The sequence below is a fragment of the Thyridium curvatum genome (genome assembly GCF_004353045.1).
Source record: "Thyridium curvatum strain D216 chromosome Unknown NODE_46_length_333320_cov_79.933738, whole genome shotgun sequence".
NCBI classification, from domain to species: domain Eukaryota; kingdom Fungi; phylum Ascomycota; class Sordariomycetes; order Thyridiales; family Thyridiaceae; genus Thyridium; species Thyridium curvatum.
Genome location: NW_022156801.1, coordinates 83842 through 103710, shown reverse-complemented (window position 1 = coordinate 103710; position 19869 = coordinate 83842). Strand labels below are relative to the sequence as shown.

Below are 19869 nucleotides of genomic sequence, written 5' to 3'. Positions count from 1 at the left end.
TGTGTCGAAGTTGTCGTCGGCCCTGATGATTCGCATTCATGCTTAACGGGGTGAACTCAAAATCGTTAAGCATACTCTGTTTCTGGGTCTGAAGGTCGATCAAGGTGACAAATTCCGGGAGAGTGGACGGTCGGGACATCCACGGAGTACAGCAGCAACTGCCATGCCACTGGGCTCGAATGGCTCGAATCCATCCATATGCATTTTTCTCTTCTGTGCTCACCGATTATATTGCCTACATATAATAATACCCTGGTCGATCCGAGCTTCGACGTGGCAATGACGTGGTTAGTCGACTCTTGGAGAACGGTACCACGGCTATGCAGCAAATGGCCACGCTCTCCCGAAGTACCGCTGGACGAATGGATAGGCACAGGCACAAAGAAATGTGACCCAATTTTTGGTTGTTTTTTTCTTCTTCTTTGGTTCGCGGGCGCAATTCCGAAACGGCGAGTTTCAGCTCCGCCTGCAGGGCAACGTGCTTGGGCGGAATCTCTCTGGGCGTGGAAGCATGGCATGGCATGGGACGGAACTCGCTCGCTCGCACGGCACGGGTAACCACGGACGGTACGGGCTGAGCTGCAAGGCACCGCACGTTTTGACACATTCCAGCAGCAGACGAGGAGAGGTACTCCTCCGTCGGGAAAGGCTTGGTGGGACCGACCAGAGAGGCCGGAGTATTGGTGCACAGCATCCGTTTTATTGGACGGTCCGGTCGACTGCATGGCGGGACGGCAGAGAGGAGGGGCCAGGATGCATGCATGCTGCAGGAGAAAAGGTACGGGATTCCAACAGACATTCCAGTACCTGGTTGCTCCAGGTGGCTATTCTCGTCCTTTCTTCTCGGACTTGCTGCTGCTGCTGTCAGGTAACCGAGTCGAGCTGGGACCAACCTGGAGGCTGATTGACGTGGCTGGCGGTGCCAGGAGAAAGAATTAGCGACTGAAGCTATTGCAAGGCAAGGTAGGTAGCTATTGTAGTGGTCCACAGTGGGTTCAAAGGTTCAGATTTGTTGGGGAAGAAGAAAAGAGCTCTATACGAGCTCCATCTGGCGAGGGATACCCAGGCTTTCCGGACCTGAAAGGTTGGAGCAAGAGCACCAACCATGCTTGGCCAGCACTTGTCGGTTCTTCTCGCTCGATCCATGGACCAGACAAGAATAGGGGTGAATCATGGACAGAGGGAGGAAAGAAGAAGTGCATCTTCTGCTGACCGATATGTGTGCTGAGCAAGCTCTCAGAGCTGGGGCTGGTCTGGTCACCCCCACTCGGTCTGCCCTGTCCAGCCTCTCACACGGACAGGACCCTACTTTGCGCAGGCGAGTACCGGGTCCGGCCAGGGCCCTAGCAGAGTGATCCACAAGCCATCGAGACCTTCACAGGGCCGATCAGGGCACATCAAACCACCCTCAGCTCGGATTTCGTGCCGAGCAGGTGCAACAACGCCAGAGGAAGTACAAGTACGGTACTTGCAGTTGCAGAACGGACCAGACCAGACCAGACCAGACCAGACCAGCGCTGACAAGAGAAGCCTGCAGCTGGCGCCGCGGCAGACAGCCAAATATTGGGCATCGTCCGCTCGGGACGATGCGAAAAGGACCTTGCACTCGCGGGAGGAAGTCATGCAGAAGTGCGTGACGATTGTGCAAGAAAGCAATGCAAGTCTTGTCATGGTCATCGTCGTCGTCAGCAAGAGCAAGAGTCCACCCGTTGAGCTGCAAGCCGGACATCCCCCGGCGCAGCAGTGCCGTCGCGCAGAGCGAGAGGCTCACCGCCGGAACGCAGCTGGGTCTCTTTTTTCCTTTTCCCCGATGCTTTGCTTCGTGTCTCTGTCTGTCTCTGTCTCTGTCTCTGTCCCTTTCTCTTGCTGTCATGGCCCATGTTGTTACACGCACAAAAGTCATGATCAAGGAAATACAGAGAGTCCGGAATAGCCAATGCGATTCGTTGGCTACGCGAGGTAAAAGTAGGCTGAGGTAGGCTCGGTAGGGGTACCTAGGTAGGTAGGTTTTCCAGGTTGAGAGCAGGGAGCCAAGATCCATCGAGAGAGATCGCTAAACCTAAAGTGTGGACGACGGGTGGCAGAACCCACAGCCCTAAAACATCTCCACCCGAGACAAGTGCCCGCACCGGCCGCATCTCGCATCAGGGCTGTTTCAGCGCGGCCCCCTTGCACGCTTTGGGCGAGCTGGTGCGCTGCTTCGGTTGCCAAGAGCTGCCTCCAGATGCCTGGTTTGCGTGTCTTCGCCTCTCCTCTGGTCAGTGCGCTCAGCTTCAGAGCGACGGAGATCAGACGGCATGCGTGCTCTGCGACCGGTCTTTCTGCTTCTCGTTACCTCATCACTCGCACCGACTCTGCCAGTCGCAACCCGAGGACGTCGGGGGGAATGGCACCTCGATTGACCAATCGCGGAGCCCTGCCCGGCCTGTCGCCCTTGGATCGGCACTAGGAAGCGTAGGGCTTCGACGACAGCCGACACGACAGCCAGCCCTCCAGTCCTCAGATCCCTGGATCCCTGGGCTCCCTCGCCTCCCTCGCTCGCCCATGCCTGCAGCTCGCATGAAGCAAGGGCTTCGAGAGAGACGCTCGATCCTGTCATGTCTTCATGCCTTGGCCCCCTCAGCACCTGCGATGCCTCTTCGGCTCGTCCATCTGCCGCCTGGGCCCTGCTTGTTTCTCCTCCCAATCGCGGGTCTGTCAAGACGGTTCGTTTCCTCGAGATGCATCGATCGTCATCGTCACATCCCCCCCCGTGGCTGGCTTAGCTCTTCGCCATCTATTCCCTTTTCTTCCCTCCCTCCCCACCCGGCCTTTGCTTTTTCTCCTCCCCCGTTCGTACTTTCTTGCCATCCCCGTCCCCATGCATGGCCACCTGGCTCCGGCTCTTTTCTAGCTTCTGCCAGTTCTGCATGTCTCGTCCATCATGACAGGCTAGCGCGAGTCCCTCATCCTCTCACAAAGTACCCAGACTCGCTGTGCGATACTCTCGTTCTTCTGTGCTTTCTGCTTCTTGTCCAACCTATTTGAAAATCCCATTGCGCCCCTTGCTGGCAAGCGTGTGTGCCCTTTTCTTTCTCTTTACGTTAATCTATTCACGTTAATCCTTATTGTCTCCTTTCGCCTCCTCTTCGTCTTCTCTTCGTCTTTTATATACCGGTTTCCTCCTTCGACCTCTCCCGCTCCCCGGTCGGGAACAGACTTTTGAGATACCCTGTACGCAAGTACACCTGTTTTTTTCTGTTCGACAAAGGGGGAAGCAAGGGAGTCTACCATGGCGACAGACTTCCGCATGGCGTTCGAGAAGGAGATCAGCGCGGATGGGAACGTCGCAAGGCCAGAGGCGACTCACGAGAGCAAACCGAGGCGGGTGTCGATGAACGTGCCGCCCACGCCGCCGGCCAAGGAGTTGAAGACATTCCCACCACTACGGACAACCCCCCCGAGATTGGTCACCAGGGAACCGCCAAGGCCGATGACCAGCTCGTCCAAGAGGCTGTCGTTCTCGTCAATGTCGTCAAATCGGAGGCCAATCAAGTACGGCAAGGGGAAATATGCCCACGTGGAGCTTGTACCGCAGCCTAGTGACGAGGATGACGATCCACTGGTGAGCAGTGCAGTATTCTGTCTCCTGTAAGAGCTCACGCTGACTAGCATTTCCAGAACTGGCCCCTGTGGAAGAAGGAACTTAATTTCGGTGCGCTGCTGTTCATGGTGGCACTTGTCAGTGTCATGAAGACAGCCTTTATCACAGTCAACAGCCAGTTGGCCATGGGCTACATGGTCTCATACACCGCTGTCGCAGCCCTGACCGGCGTGCCTTTGATGGTGTCGGCCTTCACCGGCATGCTGAGCCTCATCACTTCCAGGATATGGGGCAAGAGGCCAGTGTACCTGGTCTCGGTCCTTTTCATCTTTGTCGGTGCCGTATGGTGCACCTTTACCGCACGGAGCTATGCGCAGTGCATGGCGGCGAGGGTATTTCAGGGCCTCGGATGGGGCGCCTTTGATACGCTCGTCCTCGGCTCAATTCATGACACTTACTTTGTGAGTCCCGCCACCAGATCAAAAGCCTCTTCACCACCCAGCCTGCTGACCAGCTTCCAGGAGCATGAACGTGGTCTCCGTGTGGCCATCTACAGCATCGTGTCAGTATCTACGACGTGGGGCGCTCCTCTGCTTGGCGGTGTCGCCTCGCGGACCCCAGCCGGTTTCACAGTGCAGTACCAGGTCATCAACAGCTTCCTCGCCGTGGCCGTGCCTCTTATGGCCCTCGGTGCGCCTGAGACCAACTACGACCGCATCTTCAGCATGATCCAGACCCCGGCGTCGGCATGGTCCCTCAAGCAGCTGCCCCCAAGGCCGCGGGGTTCCGTCAGCGTCGAGGCCGTCAAGGAGTATGTCAAGGGCATGAAGCCCTACTCGTACGAGGGCCCCTCTCTGGGCGTCAACATCCTGCTGCAAGCGCCCCGCGCGGCTGTTGCCCCGACCACGCTCATGCTCTTCCTCGTCTCCTTCCTCCCCCTCTCTGCCCTGTGGGGCCTCTCCTCCTCCCTGAGCCTCCTCTTCTCCCCCATGCCCTTCATGCTCTCCACCTCGTCTCTCGGCGCCCTCTCCACGGCACCGTGGCTCATGTCCACCGCGGCCGTCGCCGTCTTCGCCCTCCTGCCTGTCTGGCACACGCGCTTCGTCCCCAAATTCAACTTCGCCGCCCTCGCCGGCGGCGCCGCCCTGTCCTTCATGGGCATCCTCGTCTTCGGCCTCTACGTCGAGCGCCGCATGAGCGCGCCCTCGGGCGGTGTGTCGGCCTTTGCGCCGGACGGCGTGGGGCGGTCCGTGAGCTTCCCGGCCGTCAGCTTCGCGCTCGGCCTGCTGGCGGCGGGCGTCTACGTACTCGACGCGACGGCCCGGCCCATGGTGCGCCGCTCGACGCAGTTCACGTCGTCCAACGTCGCCGCCGCGCTCCGGCACACGGGCGACATGGAGGCCGGGCTCGCGGCGTGGCGCGCCCTGGCCGCGGGCGTCTTCGTCGTCGCGCTGCCCAACGCCGTGTGGGCCTGGGAGGGCCTCCGGGCGACGGCCATCGGCGTGGCGGCGGCCGAGGCGGGCGTCGCGCTCGCGGCGGCGGGCGTGTGGTGGTTCTACGACGAGAACGTGCGGCGGCTGGACGGGTGGGTCATGGGGTGCGTCGACCTGGATCTGCTCAAGAGGTCCGGGAGCTTCTTCGATATGGATTGAAGGAAAGGGACAGGGGAAGGGGTCTTATATACCATATCCTCTTTTTTTTTTTCTTTTGTTGATATGATGAAATAATGAATATGACTTCGAATGTCAAGCGATGATCTGCCATTTTTCACCTTGCCTGTCTTGCCTTTTCGATGGTGATATATTGTTAATGTTGTGCAAGAATCTCATGCATGCTGTGTCGGTGACTGTCTTTCTTTAAGGACTTGCGGGTGCTGTCAGGATAAATGCCTTGCTGCCATGCTGTGTATCCTGTCACAGAGTTGATGCTGAGCTGCTTGTCGAGGTGCCTGCGGGTAGCCATTGGGAATCGTGGCGTACTTGACTGCGACGAAAGAGGAACTAGGTAGGTAGGGTGCAATGCGAGGGCATCTGTCGTATCGAGAAGCAAAACATCAAAAGTGATGATTACTGTCAGGCACTTCTCGAGAACATGTGCCCAAGTGAGGGAAGTCGTGGGGATAGACCATTGCTTTTATGTCTTCTCTCCCCATCTGCCAATGTATGACGAGGCTTCTAAATGCGGATTTCTGCTACGTTCCACTGCTTCTGCATCCCTTCCGCAGCATGCAGGCCACGGAAATCCTGGGGTTCCTGTGTTCAGCCTGTGTGTGGTGTCGCAGAGCACCGGGCGGGTAAAGTGGGCATCGATCCGGCGCACAACACTCCCGCGAGATCGAACTTCTAGAAGACCTTATGTATGCAGAGACAGAGCGCTCATCTGGGGTGCATGAGTGCTTGGGGGTTGGGGGACTGGTACGGCTAAGAAGGGCTGTTCGTCTGATGGATGATGGATGTGGGATTGCAAGACTTTGATGGGACGAGAAGGGCATGAATGAGTGACACGGACGGGCGGTATCTGGAAGAGTAGACAGACCAAAGAGACGGCGCGGTTCGGGTCCGGTAAATGCACTCTGGTGAGATGGGATGAAGAGCGCTGGTACCCCGGTTTGATCGTCCGGTAAATACTAGGCGGGTGTAAAGTGCCGGGCGGTGATGCCGGGCCAGGCAAGGTCGGCACTCTTGGTCGGATGGGATGAACAGAGTCTGCCAAGCGATGTCGTAGTAAGCAGTATCGATTAGGCAAGTCAAGAATGAGGGAATTGTTGTGGTATTGCCAGACAAGGAGCGAAGCAGCACCACTGGTAAAGGCTAGCCGTCACTGTAAGCCGAGCATCGTTCGATGCATCGACAACATTGCTGTCAATGCCATCTTCAATGACAAACGACGGCTCCGCTGGCTGCCTCAATCCCAAGAGAATCGTCTCTTTTCAGCTCTGTGCCCAAGCGAGTGTGGGCTGCCTCCAAAGAACGGACTCGTGATGGTGTTGAGGGGATTGAGTACTGGTCACGCTCTCCTTCTCGCTTACCCCTGCAGCAAGGCCACAATGCCAAGCCTTCAGCTTGGTGTTGGCAGATGCAGGTGGACGCGCCAAGAAGGCAGAGCCGCGGTGCGCGGCCCCAGAGTGTCCAGCTTTGGCAATTGGAGTCGTCTCCCATTGGACCCAGGAGACAGCGAGTACGCGTCTCCTCGTGAACGAATGCCATTCTCACCCACCGAAGGTCCTTGTACAGTTGCGCGACGGGGAAGCTGTTGACTGTGCCTCGCCTCGCATCCATGATCACATCATGCACGCCCACGCATTCTCGCGACAACCTCATCTTTACCCTGGTGGGAAAAGGAAAGACACCGCCGCCAGAATCAAGGTTGGCGCCAAGCTTGTCGTGGGTGACTGGCGTGAGAGGACTGGACCAGCGGTTGCTCAGCTCTTGGGTTTGGTGGCTGGCCGCTAAGCTCGACCGGGACCAGCTCAGAGCTTCCAGGGGTTGACAGCTGGATGTGGTGTCTCTCATGCAAGAGAGGTGAAGGAAGGCCTCCCATGGACTGATCTGACCCTAGGTAGGTACCTTACGAAGCTTTCCGTCTGCAAAGTCTAGACCTGCAGCTCACAGTTGAACAGTTGTGACTCCGTCCGTTGGGAAACACAAATCGGCGGTTGCGGCAAATAGGTAGCGGAGTCCAGCATGCTTTGCTGTGTAACGTGTGAATTCCCCAAGGAGTTAAATTTCCCGGATCAAGCTTTTCCTATCCCTGTCGATATGACATTGTCTGTTCCTCTTGTGGGCATGATCTGCCTAAACAACTCCCTGCCTGTTCTCATTTGCCAGGGTGGCCTGCGAATAGGACAGCAGTATGATGAACAAGAAGAGACAGGCGAGATACCATTGGGGACCGTTTAATACTACAATAGTGGTACCGACTTGTAGACGAACGGGCAATGTCTGGGACGAGAAAAGGGGGTGCTCGCCAAGTTTGGATGGCGAGAGAGAGAGAGTTCAGCCCAACTAGTTCTGGCCTCCCCCTCTGTTTCGAAATGAACCTTTGGTGCTAACGGGCTGCTAATTCATGCCGTTTGACCCAGTGACAACAGGGCTGAGCTTTCTACCCAGCATTCTGTGTTGCTCCGTAGTGACAGCTGAGGGCCCTCACTCCTCCTGGACAAACCTTGACATCCTTGTCCAACGCCGTTTGCGAGCCGCGGGAGCCAATAAGGTCGCCTGGAATTCCACATTAGGGCGCCCCTGGCTGAAATTGGTGGTGGCGCTGGCATCGAGCTTGGTGCCAAATCCCACGAGCCGGTCTTCCTAGCCCCAGACCGGGCCCTTCGAGACTCGCGCATCGCGAGCAATGTGCCTGGCTGCCCTGGGTGATGATCTGCGCCCCGATGGGAGGTCCCAGTCTCGCCCGCCTAGGTAGACTCGAAATACCTACTCCGTAAGCTATCCATGATGATACCCAAAAGATAAATACCTTCCCCATCTCCTCTCCTCTTCGATCTCCCTTCCCACTCTTTCCTTCTCCACCTTCCCTTCTCGAAAGCTTCCCTCACTCTCTCTCACACTCTCTCACTACTATCAAACTTGTAATCTACCTACTACCGACCTACTCTCCTTTCACACACACACACACATACATCTGTCCAAGTCCCAAGATGCACTCCTCCGCCGTCCTCGCCATCCTGGCCTCGGCCGCCGCCGTCTCGGCCGACATGATCCACCCGGGCCACCTGGCCGTCAAGCGCGACGTCCTCGCCCGCCAGACCGACAACCCCTCCGCCTCCCAGGGCGCCGGCGGCCCGGACACGGCCTGCCTCACGGCCCTCGTCTCCGTCTACTCGAGCATCCCCACGCCCCCGCCGGAGCTGGCGTCCTACGAGGCCGCCCACCCGCCCACCGACCCCTGCTCCTACTCGGTCGACGACAGCATCAAGCCCGTCTTCTCCAGCTACGAGTCCCAGGTCATCTCGTGGGCCAAGCAGCACGAGGGCGAGCTCTCGTCCGCGCTGTCCAAGTGCCCCCAGTACGCCTCCCTCGCCACCGAGGCCAACATCTGCACCACCGCCATCGGCGGCGGCGCTGGCGGCTCCGGCGGCTCCGCCTCGGCCAAGACGACCGACTCCAGCAAGACCTCCAGCGCCGGTGCCGGCGGCTCTTCTTCCGCTGCTGGCGGCAAGTCTGGCTCCTCCTCTTCTTCTACTGGCGCCACCCCCACCGGCGCGGCGGGCTCCTCCAGCACCTCCAAGGCCGCTGCCGCTCAGGAGACCGGCTTCGTGGCTGCCGTCATTGCCGCTGTTGGCTTTGTCGGTGCCGTTGCTGCTCTGTAAGGAGAGACCGAGAATATAATGGGATGGTGGAGGGCGAGGGAAGAACGTACAAAGTCTAGAGTTGGAATGGCGCATGAGCCGAAATCCTATTTGGTTTGGGGTCTGGTTGGATTTCGTGTAATGGACAACATGAGTCGGCCAGGAGTTTAATTTGCTTCGGGGGTTAGCTTTCAAATCGGCATTTCCCCCGCACGTTTCGCGGGAATGGGGGCCATCAGTATCCTAGGTATTGTCTAGGGAACAATACCAATGTTGTAATTTTCCGCATTCCACTTCTGTTGGCCAAGTGCATGTGACAGCATTCCTTCGATCGGCCATAATGTCGCACCCTCGCAATTCGTACATCTTTGTTGAACGATTGCATCTTACGGGATACGCATCTATCAACCAGTGCGTTAGAGCAACAATGCGTACATTCTTTCAAACTTTCGATGCATGAATAATAGCGTTTGCATTTTGATATCTCAACAGCTTCACAAACGCAGATGCTCCTGGCCAATCTACAAGACCTTCCCTTCCACCCAGATCGCCCGCCCCAGATGTCGTCGATAATCTGATATTCCTTTTCTACCCGTATGATGTGAACACTTGAACCCGCCAGCCCTATCTAAAGGAAGGATCAAAACTCCGATAAAACTCCAAAAGAACATGCACATGCTTCCTCCCTTCCCGAGCTTCCATGCCTGCTTAACCAACCCACTTGCGCGCGTTGAGGAACAGCTTGAACCAAGGCCCGTACTGACCCCAGTCCGCCAGCCGCTCCTTGGGCGTCCAGCTGCCTACGTCCGCCATGATCGTCCTCTCCGGGTGGGGCATCATAGCCACGACCCTGCCGTCGCGGCTCTTGACGGCCGCGATGCCCTGCGGGCTGCCGTTGGGGTTGAACGGGTACTTCTCCGTGACGGAGCCGTAGTTGTCGACGTACCGGAACGGCACGAGGCCGGCCTGGTTGAGCGAGTGCAGCTCGCCCTCGGAATCGAACTGGGCGCGGCCCTCGCCGTGAGAGACGACGATGGGGAAGGACGAACCATTCATGCCGTCAAAGAAGACGGACGGCTGCTCCTCCTGGATCTTGACCATCGAGTACCGGCCCTCAAACTGCTGGCTCTCATTCTGCACAAATGTCGGCCAGTCCTCCGCTCCAGGGATCAGCTCCTTGAGCCTGGTCAGCATCTGGCAGCCGTTGCAGACGCCAAGGGCAAACGTGTCGGGTCGCTTGAAGAAGGCCTCGAAGGCCTTGCGCGAGCCCTCGTGCATGAGAATGGACTTGGCCCAGCCCTGGCCAGCACCGAGGACATCACCGTACGAGAAACCACCGCAGGCGGCCAGACCTCGGAAGCCATCGAGCGAGTAGCCGCTCAGGATATCCGACATGTGCACATCGACGGCGTCGAAGCCGGCAGCCCTGAAAGCAAAGGCCATCTCGGCATGTCCGTTGACACCCTGCTCTCTCAGAATGGCAACACGCGGGCGCGTGACCAGGCCCTTCAGCGCAGTAAACATGGGCAGGCCGACATCGGCGGGGTCGAACTTGAGCTTGTAGGAAAGACCGGGGTCCTTCGAGTCCGCCAGGGAGGCGAACTCGGACTCGGCGCAAGCCGGGTTGTCGCGGAGCTTCTGCATCTCGTAGGATGTACTTGACCACCACTTCTGCATGGTTACCCGGTCAAGATCGACGATAGGTTCACCCTTGAAGAGGATGGACAAGGACTGCTTCGAGGTAGGCCGCACGTAGCCGATGGTCTTAATCAGACCAGGAGGCGGGCCGCAAGTGGCAAAGCATTTCTTGAAGTTAGCCTCGTCCCGTTTCCTGACCTGGAAGACGGCACCCAACTCCTCATTGAACAAGGCGTCGAGGACCTCAGATTCCGCAGTGACAAATGTCTCGGCCGAAAGCTCCACACCAGCGCGGCCCGCAAACATCATCTCGGCGACGGTCGTCAGCAGACCACCATCTGATCTATCGTGGTAAGCTAACACGATGTCCTGCTGGTGTAGCTGCCAGAGGGCATCAAAGTAATCTCGAATGAGCTGGGTATCTCGGACATCGGGCGCCTCGTCGCCGAGCTGGCCAAGGCACTGCGCAAGAGCCGAACCACCCATGGCCTTCTTGCCCTGTGCAAGATCAACGTAGATCAAGACGGACTCGCCCACATCCTCAACGCGACGAAGCTGAGGGGTCCATGTGCTGCGAACATCCTCGACGACAGCGAAAGCAGAGATGACAACGGTCACAGGTGCTGTCACGCTCTTGGCTTGGTCGAGCTCCTTGTCTTTCCAAGACGCCTTCATGGACGTGGAGTCCTTGCCGACAGGGATGGCAACGCCCAGCTCAGGGCAAAGCTCCATTCCGATGGCCTCGACGGCATCGTACAGCTCGGCTCCCTCGCCAGGGTGGTTGACAGCAGCCATCCAGTTGGCAGAGAGCTTGACGCGCTTGAGCTCGCCTTGGCCCTTGATATCGGCAGCGCCGAGGTTCATCAGACTCTCGACCACAGCGATGCGAGCGGAAGCAGCAGGCGAGATAAGCGCCAGAGTAGGCTTCTCGCCCATGGCCATGGCCTCTCCGCCGCGAGTCTTCTCGTCCATGCTGAAAGAGGTAAGAGTCACGGCCACATCCGCGACAGGGGTCTGCCAGGGGCCGACCAGCTGGTCCTGGACGGTGAGACCACCGACGGTACGATCGCCAATGGTGATTAGGAACAGCTTTGATCCGACTGAGGGAAGCGAGAAGACGAGTTCGGTGGCCTTGGTGATTGAATCCTTCAGGCCAGAAACGCCATGAGTCTCCTTCAAGCTGGCTGTGGCGTCGAACGGCTGGAGGTTCTTCTTGACCCTGTCCACTGTTCGCTCCATTGTCCTTCCGGGAGGGAACAGGACATCCATAGGTAGGTCAATTGGTGGAATTGGCGGCTGCACCGTGGGTTCCGCGTCTGTCAACAGCAAGCGACCCTTGCCATTCTGGTCCATGGCGAGGACGGTGCCCACATCGGAGAAGTTGCACCTTTCTCGCCGGCAGATGTTGGTGAACCGGCTGAGGTTGTTCTGATTGACCAGAACAACATATCTCTCTTGGGCCTGAAAAGAATAGGCGGTTAGTAATTTGAATGAATGCTCGGTGTTGCTTGATATGTCAAAGGGTTTGCTCACCTCATTGCACCAGATCTGAAGAGGGCTCATGCTATTGTCAGCGCTCTCAACCTTCCTCAGCTCGAACTGGCCGCCGAACCCAGCATCCTTCACCAGCTCGGGGAGAGCATTAGAGAGACCGCCGGCGCCCACATCGTGGATGAAAGCCAGAGGGTTCTCGTCGCCGAGGGCAACACATGTGTTGATGACCATCTGTGCGCGTCGCTCCATCTCAGGATTACCACGCTGCACACTGTTGAAATCGAGCTCCACAGTAGCTTCGGAGCCGGCGGCCGATGAGGCAGCACCGCCACCAAGGCCAATAAGCATCGCCGGTCCACCCAGAACGATAATGTGAGCTCCGTCTGCAACATGATGAGAGTCCTTCAAGGCGTGCTGAGGCCTGACGAAGCCGATACCACCAGCAATCATGACAGGCTTATGGTAGCCTCTGTACTCGGATGCCTCATCTGAGGTTGACGTGGTGGACAGGAGGGTCCTGAAGCTTCCAGCAAGGGCTGCGCGGCCAAACTCGTTGTTGAAGCGCGCAGCACCGATGGGCGCCTCAAGCATGATGTCGAGACTGCTTGCATAATGCGCAGGCTTGCCAATGTCAGACTCCCACGGGTTCTTCTTGGAGGGAATCAGCAGGTCAGACACCCAGAAACCGCAGAGGGCCGCCTTGGGAGAGGAGCCCCTTCCTACAGCGCCCTCGTCTCTGATCTCGCCGCCGGAGCCGGTAGCGGCACCAGGGAAAGGAGAGATAGCAGTGGGGTGGTTGTGTGTCTCGGCCTTGATGAGCGGGTACAGAACCTCCTTGTTCAGCTTCCACGAACCGGTATTGTAGTCGGGGGCCCAGAAGTTGGTGAGGTCGCCCTCGAAGACGGCAGCATTGTCGCTGTAGGCAGAGATCGTGTGCTCCGGGGTCTTCTTGTGCGTGTTCTTGATCATCTCAAACAGGCTGTGGGGCATGCGTTTGCCGTCAATGGTCCAGGCGGCGTTGAAGACATGATGTCTACAGTGCTCCGAGTTCACCTGAGCCCACATGAACAGCTCAATGTCGTTGGGAGGGCGGCCCAGGTTCTTGTACTCGGCCACCAGGTATTCCATATTGGGCTGGTCGAGGCCGAGGCCCATCTGCTTGTTGTACTCCTGGAGGGCGACGAGGGGACCGCGGGGGTCGGAGTAGATGTCGACGATCTCGAGGGGCTTGCGGTCGCCGTCGACGAACATGGTCTCGAGAGCGGGGGTCTCGAGGGTGAAGTTCTCGGTCATTCGGTCGTAGATGACATCGCGGAAGGACAGATTGGGTTCGCCGGAAACATTGTCGACGAATACAATGTCAATGGATCGCCCTCGCTCGATGCGGTGGACGCGGTCGCCCAGGCCGCAGACGAGGGCAATGGCGGTGGCCTGAGAGCTCCATGGCGAGATGTTGCGCGGCGTGATGTAGATGGTCACGGTCTTGCCATCGTCGGCCTTGGGGGCCACCTTGGAGGCATCGGTGGCGTAGAGGAGCTGCTTCTTGACCTCGTCAGGCACGGGACCGCCGGTGGTGTGGACAAAGTAGCGCCAGTGGCCACTGATGCGGGCAACTTTGGCAGGGCTCTGCTCGTTGATGCGGGCCAGGAGCTTGTTCTCCTCCGCGACCGTGTAGCAGGAGCCACCGACAAGAGTTTCGTAGGGCATAGTGGGCGAGCGGCTTTTGCGAGCTGTGCTGCTCTGAAAAGGGCGTTGGTGGTGAGTCAAGACCCTTTCTGCGGTTTTGGCTGGCAAAACAGAGCAAGCGAGCAGAAGCAAAAAAAAGCCCAGGCTAGCGGGGCTGCTTTTTCATGTTCCGTACGCGGGGTCCAGTCTGGTCTGGTCCCTCAAGCCTGCTTATCTTATCTCTCTTGGTGGTGGGAAAAGCGGGGCCGGCTCCCGATACTGCCGCCGGCAAGCATCACCGTGTCCGTCCGGAGCCGTTTTCTCACGATTGCGACGAGGGTGGTTTGCCATTTGACCTCGGGGTTGGTGAACAGGGATGAACTGACTGTAGATTTTCCTTGGGTGTCTTGGTATGAAGAAAAGGGCGGCCATCACTGGAAGGAACAATATAGATAAGTTTAGTTTAATCTTAGCATTCAAATTCAAAAAGAACAAAATATCAAAAGTTGAGAACAGAAATCCAACTAGGATACATCACAACATTACGATAGCCATTGGGCAAGTAGCTTCAATTCATATCGGATACCAATCTGCCAAGATCTAGATACACAATACTCTTATACAATATGTAAAGTTCCATGCTACAAGACCATCCTCAGCAACTAGCCAGCGAAAACACATCCGTCAAGCCAAACCCACTCCACGCATGCTCACAGCTTGCTATCCTTCCAGCTCGGCTTCCTCCGCTCCACAAAGCTCAGCACACCCTCCTTCATGTTCTCCGCGCCGTTCATACGTCCGTACAGACCCGACTCGAGTATATCCGTGCCGACCTCCGGGTTGACCCCCTCCCAGCCGAGGCGCATGCCCTCGCGGCTCGTGATGATCGAGTCGGGCGAGTTGCCCGCCACCCGCTCCGCCATCTTGACCGCCGCGGCCACGACATCGCCGCCGCGGGGCACGACCTCGTTGACGAGGCCCCAGGACAGCATCTCGTCGGCCGAGAAGTGCTTGCCCAGCAGCACCATCTCGGACGCGCGCTGCTTGCCGACGCTGCGGATGATGCGCGGCAGGGCGCCGGCGAGCGCCACGACGCCGATGGTCACCTCGGGCAGGCCGAACTTGGCGTCGGCGCTGGCGACCACGAGGTCCGCGTTGATGGCGATCTCCATGCCGCCGCCGAGGCACAGGCCGTTGACCGCGCAGATAAAGGGCTTCTTGCCCGCGCGGTTCGACAGGCCGCCGAAGCCCGACGACATCCAGAGCTGGCTCTTGCGCTGGGCCGCCTTCTGCTGCTGGCTCTCGCCTCCCTGCGCGTTGTTGCGCTCGTTCCAGTCCTTGAGGTCGGCGCCTGCGCAAAAGGCGCGGCCCGCGCCGGTGAGGATGGCGCAGCGCAGCGATGGCTCCTCGTCGTACCAGCGGAAGAGTGCATCTAGGGCGATGTGGCCCGCCGGCGGGATAGAGTTGAGCTGCTTGGGGCGGTTGAGGGTGACGAGGAGGATGTGAGGCGACGGGAAGCTGATGATGGCATTGGGGACCTCGGGAGGAGGCAACTCCAGCGACTTGGGGAGTGGCGACATTTTGCAGACCTTGAAGCAAGACTTGGTGATTTGTGTGCTTGACTGGGCAATTGAAAAGGTAGGAGACCAGAAAAACGAGATGAAGTTGTCTGATTCTGGAGGCGTTCAGAAGAAGACTGTGCGTCTGAAGGTCAGGTTGCTCTCGATGATTTGTTGGAAGCCTTGATTGAATAAGCAAGCTGTCTGAACAGCCTGGGGACGTGCGGGCGACACAAGCTGCAGATGGAGACAAAGAGATTGGTCCAAGTAAAAGACCTCTCTTTAGAGTCAAGTGGCAATTGGATAACCCGAACCTCTCAAAAAGACCAGAGATTTGATGTCGTTGGTTGTTTTGTTTGAGGTCTGACAACCAGACGCAGCTTGAGCTTTCCCCAGATTTCAGGCGGGGACGGCAATCAACGTGCTGGTCGAGCTTCCTTCCCCGGATTAGTTTAGCCGAGGCACACTTTTGATTGATCTCCATCAAGTAAGTCCTCGGATATCTATCTCTTGGTGCTACCTACACCAAGACACAGAAAATACATCAATGATGTCCACTTTTGCTACTGGAGACTGAATTATTGTATCCTTTGTACACTGTAGCACAGCGTCATGCCTGACTGAGGTCAGCCAAACCAGTTTGACCGACCTTTCCAGGATGAGACTGTCGCTGTCGCCATCCCATCAGTGTAGTCTTCTTAGGTTTAAAGAGTTCAGTCACAAGGCTTCTATCGGTGATTACTTTTAACGACCTTCAGTGGCCAAGCATTCTGTCTCTGATAATACATATTAAAATTGTTATCAAGGTATCTCCTAATGCCACCATGCAATACCGCAAAAAGATGATGATGGAACCCCGTGAACTCCCAAACCCAAGAAACTCCAAAACAAGAGCCTCCGTTTTTGCCTCTTCATTTCTTCTCTCTCTCTCCTCAAAACGACTAGATTAGGCAGGCAAGCCACGCTGCTCGCACTCGGTAAAGAAGATAACCATGCGCCAAAGCTTCTTGACCAAGTCCTCTGCCGCCTCGTCCAGGGCCTCGCCCAGCTCCTCCACGAGGTCCTTCGGCTTGCCGTGTTTGCGCAGGTGCTCCTCGACCACATCCACGAGGAACTCTTCCTGCACACCGAGGTACTCCATGACCTTCTTCTCAACAAACGGCCGCAGCTTGTCGCCGATGATGGAGTCGTCCAGGTAGTCCCACTTGACATCCCACGCCCAAAGACCCTCCTGATTCGTCGGGATCTCCTGCGCGAGAGCCCGTACGGCCTTGGATACTTCCTCCTCCGACATGCCGCTGCTCGACGTCGGCTCGAACTTGATCGGGACGAGCTGCCGCTTGACCGTCGAGTCCTGTTCCTCGTCGTCCAGCAGGCCCTCCACTTCGGCAACTGTTCTCCTGTTCCCGGCTGTCCGGGCCTGTGCCTTCTGAGCGGCGGCACCAAATGAAATTGTAAATCGCTGGGGAGCTGCCTCCGCCGCTGCTTGTTGCTGCTCCATTTCTTTCGCCTGCTTCTCCAGGAACGAGTCGGCCATGCCTCTAGCCGCCTCCATCTCTGCCTCCTGCCTCCGCCGCTCGTCGGCCTCTGCACGGCGGTCGCCTTCGTCTCTTGCGGCTTCGGCATTTCTCTCTTGCACCCGTTTCCGGACCCAGCCTGCGTGATCGCGGTAGTAGGGATGTGACTTGCGACTGGCCTCGCGCTCGTCGTCCCAGTTCTTTTCGCGCTCCAGATGCTCCTCTCGTCTCCTCTCCGCATTATCCAGCTCTGCCTTGTCGCGATCCTGTTCGCGCTCCAGGGCAGCGGCCCGCTGGCGCTCCCGGTTAACCCATTTCCGCTCGGCCTCAAGGTACAACTTATCGTCCTCAGCCTTCTGACGAGCAAGTTCACGCCTGTTCAGCTCCTCGTCGCTGGTGTCCGTGTCCTCGTCATCTCGGTTCCAGTTGTCGCCGTTTGATATCCCCCCGTTGACAAAGTTCATGCCCCTGGGACCTGACGGCGCATTGGGAACACCGCGAGGGCCGAGCGGGATGTTATTGCTACCCGCAGGAGGTGAATCGAGACGTGAAGGTCGAGAGCTACTATTTCGTTGCCGCTCTCGCTCCTCCATCTCCTCCTCGCGTTTGAGACGCTCCATGTCCCGACGGTTGCTTCGCTCGCGGAAGGCTGCAATCTCTTGAGCGACGACCTCTCGCATCTCTGCCGGGATATCTGCCAGCTCGTCTTCCTGAGCGAGCGGGATGTTGATGACCTCGACATTCTCTCCGTTCTGCCCCGACTCGCCCATGGCCACGTCGCCATCGCCGTCCCGCGCCTTGTGCACCGGAGGATAGAACAAATCGCGGATGAACTGCCCCAGCGTCGACCTCGCCGATTCTACTCGCGCATTGAATTCGGATTCCGCCTCGTCGCCTCTGCCCTCCTTGTAAGCCTCGAGGAACTTCAGAGTGTTAGGGTCAACGGAGACCTGAAGCTGCACCTTGTCGATGCCCTCGAAGTCTTCGCTGCCGTTCTTCGACTCGTCCTCGCTGGGCTCCTGCTTCTTCAGAGGCACGCTGACATCCTTGAGCAGTTCAACAGCGACAGCCAGAGAGTCTGGGTCCTCAAATTGTGCGAAGCCAAAGAGCTCACCCTTGTGGTCTGAAAGTTGCGACTTGGACGACTCCCACCGTCGCACCTTGCCTACAGTCGCGAGCAGCTTCTCGACGCTGGCATCGCTGCTGATGCTCTCGGGGATCTTGTGAAGGAAGATGGTCCTGAGCTTCTCTTCGTTCGAAGGCGGCGCTGCCGATTGCATGCTCTCGCGGAGGTTCTGGCGAGCCTGCTCGATCCCGCCTCGTTCTGAGCCGAGGCCGGGGCGATGAGAACCACCCGACGGACCGTAGCCTGACTCCTTCTGGCCTGGGGCGGGAGAACCGCTAGGCTTTGCGGGAAGGGACGTCGCGCCGAGGCGGATCACGGGGGCGTTGAAGTTGATGTTGGGCAGGTTCGGAGGCGGTTGGAAGGAAGGTAGGCCGCTTGGTCGATTAGCTTGCGTCGCACTATTGGACTGCTGGACACCAGGAGGTGGTGCCATTCCCGGGGCGGAAGACATGCCTGGGGGCGGGCCTGTGGAAGAGGTTAGAAGCTTGCGCGATGCGTGTTATGGGAAGTGAGCAGGCTCCGTCCAAACGTACCTAAACCCGGGGGCGGTGCCATTCCCGGAGCTGCATTGGCGCCTGGAAAAGAGTTAAAAGCCGGAGGCGCTCCGTACGGCGGAGCTGCAGGGCGAGATGTCAGTGCAGCCTTGCGAGAGCAGAATGCGACGCGAACTTACCTCCGTAGGGATTGTAGGCCATCTTGAACCAATCTCGTGTTCCTCCTCCTCGTTTGCTGCAATCACTATTCCCGAATAAAGGTTCGCTGAAGATGCTGTAGAGTCACAGGGCAGCTGCTCGTCGATCGCTCCAGATAGTTGCTGAGGTGTGGTGATGGAGGGCGGATGCGACAGCTTTGTTATCGCTCCATGGGTCCAACTCATCAATGTCTGCAGCAAGGTGGACTTGGCAGGGAATTTTTGGCGTTGGTTGCAGCGGATCGGACTTTTACGCAACCGATGACCCACTTCTTCGTTGTTACTCCAGCCAGGTCCATGTACCTTTGTACGGTACTTACACCTACGAGTGACATGGCCAGAAAATAATATCGCCTGTCGGCTTGGGGGAAGCTCCAAAAGTCGTCTCCCATCAATCTTTCGCGTCACGACCAACAATTGAACGGCCTTCAAGTCGCAGAACTTCTTCGTAAGCGCCCCTCCAACTCGTCAATCCGCCTCAATCATTAACGTCCTTTCTCATATCCAGTAGAGATGGAGTTCCGGCAGGCGTTCCAGTGCCTGGGGCGCACCGCGGTAGCGAGGTGGCAGCCCCCAGCCAGAGCCATCACCCCATCACCAAGGCTCTTCTCAACATGCTCACATCTCCTCGCCCCTCCGCGTGCGTCCTCCCCGATATCCCGCTCCGCGCCCGCAGCCCGATCGGCAGGCGCCACGGCGCCCTCCTCCACCAAGGGGGAGCAAAAGCCCAACCTCTTCAGCGCCCCGGCTCCCTGGGACGTCCGCCCCGGCGGCAAGGACACAACCAATGCCGCCGGCACCCCCAAGCAGCGCACCGCGTCCCCTACCACTACGTCGCCGCTATCAGAGATGCTCTCGTCCGACGACCCCGCGAGCATCGCCACCTTCACGCAGTTCAAGATCGACGGCTTCTGGGAGAACTACGCCAAGAAGCGGGAGCTGCCGGCCCTACGCCTCAAGCCCTCCACCGGCCGCACGGTCTACGTCAGCGGGCACGTCGACGTCGCTCGCTCCTTCCAGCTGCTTACGACCCTGTGCCGGCGGAACAAGGTGTCGCTGGACCTGGCCAGGCAGCGCTTCCACGAGCGGCCCGGCCTGAAGAGGAAGAGACTCAGGAGTGAGCGGTGGCGGGGACGGTTCAAGGAAGGGTTCAAGGCGACATGTGCACGTGTCCAGGAGCTGAGGAAACAAGGATGGTAGAGAGGTTGGCAAGGCATATGGTGGACGGCCAGTGTATGACCATTGTCACGGTGAAGAACATGTACAATTAACAAGATCAAAAGTCTCATGTGTC

The 19869-nt window shown here is 58.0% G+C and overlaps 6 protein-coding genes across 6 annotated transcripts; 3 read left to right on the top strand and 3 right to left on the bottom strand.

Moving 5' to 3' along the window:
- Positions 1–1105: 1105 nt before the first annotated feature.
- Positions 1106–5235, top strand: E0L32_007496 (uncharacterized protein; the record flags this gene model as incomplete). The annotated part of the gene is made up of 6 exons (XM_031142247.1): positions 1106–1165; positions 1241–1830; positions 2085–2692; positions 3251–3534; positions 3578–3604; positions 3661–5235. 6 exons carry the CDS (start codon positions 1106–1108, stop codon positions 5233–5235), a joined length of 3144 nt encoding a protein of 1047 aa, XP_030993470.1.
- A 2999-nt stretch (positions 5236–8234) lies between these two features.
- Positions 8235–8906, top strand: E0L32_007495 (uncharacterized protein; the record flags this gene model as incomplete). Its single annotated transcript, XM_031142246.1, has 1 exon — positions 8235–8906. The coding sequence occupies one exon, from the start codon at positions 8235–8237 to the stop codon at positions 8904–8906; it is 672 nt and encodes a 223-aa protein (XP_030993469.1).
- Positions 8907–9593: 687 nt separating this feature from the next.
- E0L32_007494 (uncharacterized protein) lies at positions 9594–13724 on the bottom strand (the record flags this gene model as incomplete). Its single annotated transcript, XM_031142245.1, has 1 exon — positions 9594–13724. One exon carries the CDS (start codon positions 13722–13724, stop codon positions 9594–9596), a length of 4131 nt encoding a protein of 1376 aa, XP_030993468.1.
- Positions 13725–14392: 668 nt separating this feature from the next.
- E0L32_007493 (uncharacterized protein) lies at positions 14393–15262 on the bottom strand (the record flags this gene model as incomplete). The annotated part of the gene is made up of 1 exon (XM_031142243.1): positions 14393–15262. The coding sequence occupies one exon, from the start codon at positions 15260–15262 to the stop codon at positions 14393–14395; it is 870 nt and encodes a 289-aa protein (XP_030993467.1).
- A 925-nt stretch (positions 15263–16187) lies between these two features.
- E0L32_007492 (uncharacterized protein) lies at positions 16188–18579 on the bottom strand (the record flags this gene model as incomplete). Its single annotated transcript, XM_031142242.1, has 3 exons — positions 16188–18349; positions 18418–18501; positions 18558–18579. The coding sequence occupies 3 exons, from the start codon at positions 18577–18579 to the stop codon at positions 16188–16190; spliced, it is 2268 nt and encodes a 755-aa protein (XP_030993466.1).
- Positions 18580–19088: 509 nt separating this feature from the next.
- E0L32_007491 (uncharacterized protein) lies at positions 19089–19775 on the top strand (the record flags this gene model as incomplete). Its single annotated transcript, XM_031142241.1, has 1 exon — positions 19089–19775. One exon carries the CDS (start codon positions 19089–19091, stop codon positions 19773–19775), a length of 687 nt encoding a protein of 228 aa, XP_030993465.1.
- Positions 19776–19869: the final 94 nt, after the last annotated feature.